The following is an 8,477-nucleotide window of genomic DNA, read 5'->3' as shown; positions in this document are numbered from 1 at the left end:
TTTCTTTTTTTCATTCTTTTTGTACCAGGAATTCAACCCAGGGGCACTAAACCGCTGAGCCACATCCCTAGCCCTTCTCTGGATTTTATTTTGAGACAAGGTCTCGCTGAGTTGCTTAGGGCCTTGCTAAATTGCTGAGGTTGGCCTCAAACTTGTGAACCTCCTGCCTCAGCCTCCCAAGCCCCTGGGATTACAGGCAAGCACCACCACACCTGGCTTCTTTATCAGTTTATTCCAGCAAAACTTTATAGGGCAGAGGGGACGTTTCCTTTTGCCCCTACATATGCCCTCTTAGGGTGGGCCACTCTCCAGAAATCTCCACATGTTCCACCCTCCGGCAGCTCTCAGTGTTCCGGAGCCGGGGCCTTCCAGGAAACTGAGGCAGCACACAGCCACCCTCTTCAAACGCTGCTTCTTGCAATCAAGTCAGAAAAATTTCAGACACGTCACTCAGAGTAACAGGAATTAATCTATTGAAGGGATGGGACAAGGGGAAGGGAGAGAAGGTCCTCTCAGAGGGGAAAGGACGATGTGACTCTCCTGCACTTCCGTTTTGTTGGGCGTCCCAGAGTTTCCAGAGAGTCCGGCTCAGGTCCACCTCTTAACACCAGCATGACAGCAGACTTTCAAGTCCCCATTGCCATGACAACTGTAAGTCACCTTGACCTGTGCTGATGGGTTCTAATTGGATTTTTAACTATGAATTCTTATAGATTTTATGGTTAGGAAATATTTCACTTATCTCCCTGAGTTTCAGGATCTGGTCTGTGAAATGGTTCACAAAAGTGTCCCCCTCCAGAGTAACCTGGGCTCTTCTTTTCGACATTATTTCGGCCCTGCATTTCCCCTGCAGATCACAGGTAGCTTGCTGAGGAATGGGACATATCCTGTCCCCTGAGGCCAGGCAGGGCTGCAGGCGAATTGCTTCTTGGCAAAGAAAGCATGCGGGGTGTCCGCACCGTGGGCCCGTTTGTAGAATTATTCCCTTAACCTGGTGTTCCCTCCACGCACATCCCCCTAACACCAGGACCCTTTGAGTTTACAGAGGCGTAAAGGGTTACACCCCCTGCCAAGGGAGACCAACTCGGCCTCCGGTCCTCTCCCTCTCTGGAGGCTGGGAGTACTGCTGAAAGTCCCAGTTCTTCAATCCTGACCTAGTCTTTCTGGTGACCAGTCCCCAAGAGAAGCTATCTCAGGGCTGCTGGCCAGCAGCCGCCTCATTAGCATGCAAAATACTTATCCCTTGGGAGATGCTCTGGCTCTTAGGGATTATAAGCCAGGAAATTGGGACAAAGACCATGAGTTTTACAATATCACACCTGGCCTCTGGCCTGGTCCCTAACTGCCTGCAATGTTTGAAGTCAGAATAGCAGCGGCTTTGTCAAGGTCCAGGCCCTCTGGCTAGGGTGTCACAATCCCCTCATGGGATACACAAGTCCCCATGGGACTTTTGCAAGATCACCCCCACCCCTTGTCCCTGGCTACTACGCGGCTTGGAGGGGGAGGGTTTCTAGGAGAGGGTTTGGGGTGCTTCGACCAGCTTTCTGGGAGACCTAGGCCACTGACCTTGGCCCCCACGTGCTGTCTGGCCCCGCTGGACACAAACACTCAAAATGGCTGACTCAATGGAATCGGTTATGATCAGGCTGCAGCTGAAGAAGTCACTGGAAAAATACATGCCCCACTCCTGTCTGTCACAACCCGTAACGGTAGCCGTTTACTGGTGACGAGTTCTGCTCCTTCTAATGTTGAAGATTGAACACTAGAGAAGAAGCCAAGGCAAGCAGATGAAGCAGGTTTTATTTAAAGGTAATAATACAGACTTCTCCCGGCAGGAAGAAGGGGGCCATGGCTGATGTTCTAAAAGTCCCCAAGAAGTGAGAGCACCCTACATCTTTTATAGGTTAAAGTCTCTTTTGTTGGGCCAGGGTGATTCAGGCAGATAAGGGCCCAGGGGGCACCAATTAGCAGCCCCTTGTTTGCAATCCTTGATAAAGGCAGGTAAATTTGGTGATCAATGGGCTCCGGAGATCCCTGACCTTCCATTCTTCCAGGGGCAGCCTCCAACTTCCAGAGGCAGATGGCTTCATGGCTTCATTTCCTCGATTTGACCCGATCCCCTATTTCTACACTAACTACCTGTTCTTAATTCTGGCTTCAATGGGGCCCGTTTCCCAACAGAGACTGGAGGTGCTTGTAGCCTGAGGACTCCCTCCCAGTGCCCCACCCCAGGGTCCAGCCCCTCCAGGGCCTGTTCCCTTTTTTTCTGGCCTTTGTGTTCAGCATGTCCCAAATGGTACCAGTCACCTTTCTTCAAAATAGGCCCCTCCACCCCTGGCCACCTGCCCTGAGCCACAGGCCTGACGGGTGGTCCGCACATCCAGGAGCCCCTCCTAGATACTGAGGCCCTTCCGCCTCTCTGTGGGCCTCTGGAGCAGCCGGTCCTGTGACTGCTCCCGTCATGGATAAGGAAGCAGAGCTTGCTGGGCATGCTGAGGTTGCAGGTGCAGGTTTTGGAAGGAGGAGCCAGTTCTCGGCTGGTGCCAGGACAGAGGCTGGCGGTACCTTGTCTGCTGGTTGGTGCCACGTGGGGCGCTGTAGTCACGACACCTCGTCCTCTCCAGGCCCCAGCTTCCTGGGGCTGCAGCCCAGCACCCTCTATGGCTCTCACGTCCCCTGTGGTGGGGGGCTAAGGGGCTTTTGGGTCTCCCCAGAGACCCCTGAACACAAAAATGGCTTGTTGGACCAGGCCCACACCCTGCGCCCTGTTTACCGCTCAACCTGCAGCCTCGGTTTCCCCACCGGGGAGTGGCCCAGCGGGATTGGCTGGCTATGAAGCCAGAATTGGGGACAGGCTGTTAGTGTAGAAATAGGGGATCGGGTCAAATGGAGGAAACAGAGGCCATGAGAGCCATCTGCCTCTGGAAGTTGGAGGCTGCCCCTGGGAGAATGGAAGGTCAAGGATCTCTGGAGCCCATTGATTACCAAATTTCCCTGCCCTTGTCAAGGACTGCAGGCAAGGAGCTGCTAACTAATGCCCCCTGGGCCCTTACCTGGCTGAGTCACTTTGGCCCTCCCCCTGCCCATTCGCTTCTCACTTTATGCATCTCACCTGCAAAACCAGGCCTAGTCACTAGGCAGGAAGGAGAGAAAAGGGGGAAGAGAACTGGAGGACAAGAGACCTTAACCTACAAAAGATGTAGGATACGCTCACTTCTTGGGACCTTAGAACATCAGCCGTGGCCCCCTTCTCCCGCCTGGGAGAAGTCTATATTATCGCCTTTAGAAAAAACCCGCTTAATATGCTTGCCTTGGCTGCTTCTCTAGTGCTCAGACTTCAACATGAGAGGGAGCAGGACTCATCACCGGTAAACGGCGGGATCATATTTGGAAGTCCCACCGAGATCTACGCCGAGGTAAGCTTCTCTCTCCACGCACCCCACATCTGTTTGAGGTGCACCTTTCTGCCTCTTTATTTTTGGAGGGCAAAATGGGCACCCATTGGCTACTTAAAGGCAGTTAGTGCAGCCGCCATTCTTCAAGACTCGGGTGAGAGGTTCCTGACCCAGGCAGTTTCCAATCACCTGCTCTGTACAGACCAGGCACGCTGGACTCTGCCGAAGCCCTTTCCTACGTTTCTGTCCAGGCCTGGAGCGCAATTGGCGTCAGTACACAGAGTCCCTAGTCCTGACCTACCCAGGATGCGTGGAGGCGGAGGAAGGGTTGGAACAACTGCGGGGTTCCCTGGCCTGGGCTACTCTCGGGTGGACCCCAAAGGTTCCTTCTCCAGACTCCCCCTCCCGAGCACCCTGAGGGGTATCCAGGGTGATCGGTTGATGAATGGCATTGAGGAAAAGTGCCAATTACCTTTGTCTCCGTATGGGCCACACAGTGCACAGCACTCCCGCACATCCACTCCCTCCTGGATGTCCCCTTCCCTTGCCGGTCAGACATTAGGAATTCAAACTATAGGATTAAGGCCCGGGGTGATTAGTATGAAAATGCCCAGGTTCCCTTTGTTCGCATAGTTAGCTGTCACTACTCTAGATATCTAGAGTCTCCCCATTACTGTCCCTGTGCTTAAATGTGCTCACTGTGTTCTCTTTAAGCTGCAAGAGGGAAGCATTTAAAATCAACCCCTCCCGTGAGACCCTCCAAGCAAAGGGCGTTATACGCCTAAGAACCAATAGATGTCCCCCCACCCTCCGGAGATTCCTTTAATGGGGCAAAAAGATAGGCAAAGGCACACTTTTTACTTTTGTCATTGTTTTCTTCATAATTAGGAGTTTGTAGTGGCAGGAGGAAAGCAAGTAAGGCCCTCAAGTCTGCATCCTCCCAGGGTCTCCAGCACAGGGCACGCTGGGACCCAGCACTTGGCTAAAGAAGGCCAGAAATAACTTCGGCAAAGCCAGGTGGTGCGAGACGGGTTTTTCTGGACTGTAAGGAAGCTCAGTTAGGGAGACGTCCCTAATACTTCTCACCCAGATGGGAGCTTCTCTCTCGACAGTATTGCCAGGTTCACCACTAGCCTGCGTACTGCTAAATTGCAAATGATCAAGAAAAGTGCCTTTCACATGTCACCATGCTTGACAGCAATAATCTCTACCATGAGAGGAGAAGCCTTGAGGAATCACAGACTAAGGGAGGAAGATCAAGGGGACCCCCCCAACTTAAGACAGACAAAAATAAATTTAGGGAGGTTTTTGGAGAATCCTAATAAATACTGAGATGTTTCAAAACTTATGCCAGGTATTTGACTTCACCTGGAAAAGTTCTGCTATTACTTAGCCATCTAGAGCACAGGCCGTTCCCAGAAGCCATCCGAGCTGGGATTCAAACAATGAGTAAGATGCCTGGAAACCATTCAATGAGGCCTGCAGGAGAGTCCTGCTCTCTTCATGGGGAGACTCAGGAAGGCAATAAAAAAACTCACCACCCTGGATCCGTAGAGGGCCACCGACTTTTAAAGTATGAATTTATCATTCAGTCGGCATCAAACATCTAGAGGAAATTATCAGCTCTGCCCCTCGGGTCAGGGTAGAGAGATACGGGAAGCCAGTGAGCAGGAGGGCAGGGACAGGAGGGGACGGTCCCAGGCAGCTCGCAGTTCCCTCCCACATGGCCTCACTGGCCAGGTTCCAGATGAGAAAGTCAACATTCAGGCAAAATAAAAGCTATCTCCCTTCCAGGAAACTGAAACCAAAACCTGAAGGTCTTGGGGCTGTGGGTGCCTCTTCTGGAGCCCTAAGCAGGCAGTGGACTTCCGGGGACTTGCCTATTGGTCAGGAAGCTCCCCCTATGCTAATGAGGGGTGGGTCTGTAGAAAATCCCAGGGCTCTCTCTTCTCTCCAAATTCCTTCCATCTTAGGGAAACCTGGATGTCACCCACTTTGTACCACCGCTGCCCGGTGACCATGGATGATCAATGGAAGGAGGACAGTCTGCAGAGACGCTGGCTGTGGCTGTTGGTAGGCTTCCTAGTGGTCCTGGTGGTGAGTCTGGCCATCCCCCTGGCCATCTACGTTCTCAGGTCTGAGAGTGCCGCCTGCCAGGAGGGCCTTCAGATTCAGAGAGAGTGCCACAATGCCACCCAGCTCCTGAGGAAGCAGCTGAGCCAAGTCCAGGAGAGGTTCCTGGGGGCCGAGACCCAAGCTGACACCTGTAAGCAGAGTGTGGTAAGCTGGTGCAGCGTCTATGGGGGTCCTAGCGCTTGAGCGGCCTAGGAACGCTCCCCAGGAATCTGCCACAGGACCCGGGGGGAGAGGGGAAGCCCCGGATCTGGCCTGGTCCCCCACAATAGGAGGGCCTGGATTTCCGCACCAGGGCTTGGGACCTCCAAATACTTTCCAGGGTGCTGGTGCGGGGGAGCCCCTGAAGCTTCCAGCAGCACCCTAACCAGGGGTGTCAGTATTCCCAGCAGGAGTTGGAGAAATCTTCCAGAGTTTTCCAGGGCTCTAGTGTGGGGAAGCTTAAAATTCCCAATGGGCTCCAATCTTCCAGAAGCAGGAATCCCCACTAAGGGCTGGACAGTGACTTCACCAGGCTTTTACTGGATCTCTGAAAGTTTCACTGGGACCCTGATGTGAAAGTCCCACCAGACTCTATCTTGGGCTGGGAAATCCACCCTGTTCTGGGTTTGAGAAGAACCTTCTTGGGCAATAATGTAGAGGATCTGGAAATTCCTACTAGGGTTTGCGTACAGACAGCCTCCAAATTCCCACGTTGGGAAGCTTTACAACTCCCTTTAAAGGATCCCACGTTTATGGGTGGAACTGTGAGGGTGCCCGCTGGTGGCCGGTCTTCGAGGTTGGGAACTGAGGTGCAGAGAGGGTTGGCAGGCAACATGAAAGGGGTTTAGACTGAAGCCCTATGACACCAGGCCCTGGGGAGGGTGGCCAAGGCCCAGGATAGCAAGCAACCCCTACAAAGCCCAAACCCATTTTTATTCTATTTAATTAATTAATTAATTAATTAATTTTGTACCAGGGATTGAACTCAGGGGCACTACACTGAGCCAGGTCCCCAGCCCTTTTTTGTGTTTTATTTTGAGACAGTGTGTCACTGAGTTGCTCAGGGCCTCGCTGAGTTGCTGAGGCTGGCTTTGAACTGGCGATCCTCGACCTCAGCCTCCTGAGCCGCTGGGATCACAGGTGTGCACGGGCGCCCGGCTCAGAACCCGTTTTTGACCCTCTGCTCTGTCCCAGGTGAAACTGCAGTCTCAGGAGCTGAAGCAACAGAAGAAGGTGCAGGAACTTGAGGGTGAGAAGGGCAGAGGGGGCTTTGGGGAGTGGGGCAGGGTGTCTAGGACGTGGCTGGAGGTGGGCCGTGCCCCAGCGCCGGCTGATGCCCCTGTTCCATCTGGCCCCAGGAGCGATCACCAGATTGAACCAAACGCTGCAGACGACTTTGGCAGAACTGGAGCAACTGAGGTGAAAGACCCCAGCCGCCCCAGGCCACGCCCTTCTCACCTCATCTGTGTCCCCTGGGCCCGGGACCCCCTTAGCTCCGAAAATGCACATGTGGGGGGAGGGGCAGAGTTCAAGGCCTCGAGAGGAGATAACTCTCCCCAGGATGGCGCCGTCCTGCGTGGGCGCTGCCCGCGACCTGGGGTGGGGCCAGGGCTGGAACGCGGCAGCTGCCTGAGTTGCCTTCGTTGTCACCCAGAAAGGAGAGCACGGCCTCAGGCGGAATAACGGAGCCCAGCCCTGCCAGCTCCCAGGCCACCCGCTTTCTCCAGGTGCCCGCGTGGCTCCTGCTACTGGGCCTCAGCATTCGCCTGCTCTGAGGCCCCAGGAGGCCAGCGGTAAGGAGCCGGCGGCCCTGGGGAGGCTTGGCAGGGAGTCAGACACCCCCAGGTATCAGGCAGGCGAGCTTGGCAGGCAGAGGAGAGGGGTGCCCCTGCAGGGGAGAGGGGACTCAGGGACGAGGGGCGGGCCATTAGTGGGGCGGGGCTTAGAAGGCTCAGGGCCCGGCTCCCTCTACCCTCAGTCTACCCTGAGTGTCTTGTCTTGACTTTCTAGGCCACAACCTGAACTAGGGGACTGCACCTCTGCTTTTCCCAGAGACTGTCCCTTGACCCGGCTGGCTGCTGGGGGGAGTGGGGGGGGGTATAAGTGGAGGGGCCATGGGGCTGCTGGGTGGGACTGTGGCTGCCTGGCCCCAAGCCACCCTACTTGCTCAAGGGGTGGTGGAGGGGCAGGGCACACCCCTTCTCCCTGTATTAGGGGTGCATGCTGCTTTCCTCTGGGGGTCTTTGAGCTCCAAAAAATAAACATCTCTTTTGAGAGGAAAAACCTCATTCTCAAGTTTCTGGAGTGTCACCCCCAAGCGTCTGGGTCCTCCCCTGCAGGTGAGGGTGGACACCTGGATGATGTGTGCCCTTCCCAAATGTCTTCAGACACCAGGGGCCTCCCCAGAGGTCTCTGCTGGAATCATTTCTTCTCTTGGGTTTTGTTTTGTTGTTGTTGTTGTTGTTGTTTTTGGTAAGGGGAATTGAACCCAAGTGCACTTAACCCCTGAGCCACACCCCCAGCCCTATGTTGTATTTTGTTTAGAGACAGGGTCTCACTGAGTTGCTTAGGGCCTCACCATTGCTGAGGCTGGCTTTGAACTTGTGATCCTCCTATCTCAGCCTCCCGAGCTGAGGCAGGCCTGCAGGAATCATCTTAAGGGCTCTCACCCTTGTCTGGAGCTGATAGCAGCCAAGCGTCTGCTCCCCTCCCTGCCTGGATCCTCTCCTGATGTCTGTGGTTCTAATGAGGAAATGGCAGCTGCACTGACCCTTGTCCCACTTCCCCGCCTCCCCCAGAAAGTGCCGGGCAGGGACTTCACCTGGAATCTGCAGACACATGGGCCAGGCTTCCCTCAAAATGTTTCCCCCTTCTCCAGGGATTCTCTGCTTCTCCAAAGTCGAGGGAATCCACCCACCTGGTCGGCTCCTCCCAGGACCCCCAGTCGCTTCCTCCTATATTATCTCC

The 8,477-nt window shown here is 54.5% G+C and overlaps 1 protein-coding gene across 1 annotated transcript; it reads left to right on the top strand.

The window, feature by feature from the left end:
• Positions 1-5,224: 5,224 nt before the first annotated feature.
• On the top strand, positions 5,225-7,625 carry Bst2 (bone marrow stromal cell antigen 2). Its single transcript, XM_047531965.1, has 5 exons — positions 5,225-5,675; positions 6,705-6,759; positions 6,869-6,929; positions 7,165-7,303; positions 7,521-7,625. Exons 1-4 carry the CDS (start codon positions 5,379-5,381, stop codon positions 7,283-7,285), a joined length of 534 nt encoding a protein of 177 aa, XP_047387921.1. The 5' UTR covers positions 5,225-5,378; the 3' UTR covers positions 7,286-7,303; positions 7,521-7,625.
• The last annotated feature ends 852 nt before the right edge of the window (positions 7,626-8,477 follow it).

The sequence above is a fragment of the Sciurus carolinensis genome, chromosome 17, assembly GCF_902686445.1.
Source record: "Sciurus carolinensis chromosome 17, mSciCar1.2, whole genome shotgun sequence".
Lineage (NCBI taxonomy): Eukaryota > Metazoa > Chordata > Mammalia > Rodentia > Sciuridae > Sciurus > Sciurus carolinensis.
Note: the sequence above shows the minus strand (reverse complement) of the source record. Positions and strands in the feature narration are given on the sequence as shown.

Coding starts and splice junctions, on each gene's coding strand:
- Bst2 (XM_047531965.1), top strand. CDS start 5,379: ATGTCACCCACTTTGTACCACCGCTGCCCGGTGACCATGGATGATCAA. Junction 5,676..6,704: donor ACACCTGTAAGCAGAGTGTG/GTAAGCTGGTGC, acceptor GCTCTGTCCCAG/GTGAAACTGCAGTCTCAGGA. Junction 6,930..7,164: donor GCAGAACTGGAGCAACTGAG/GTGAAAGACCCC, acceptor GTTGTCACCCAG/AAAGGAGAGCACGGCCTCAG.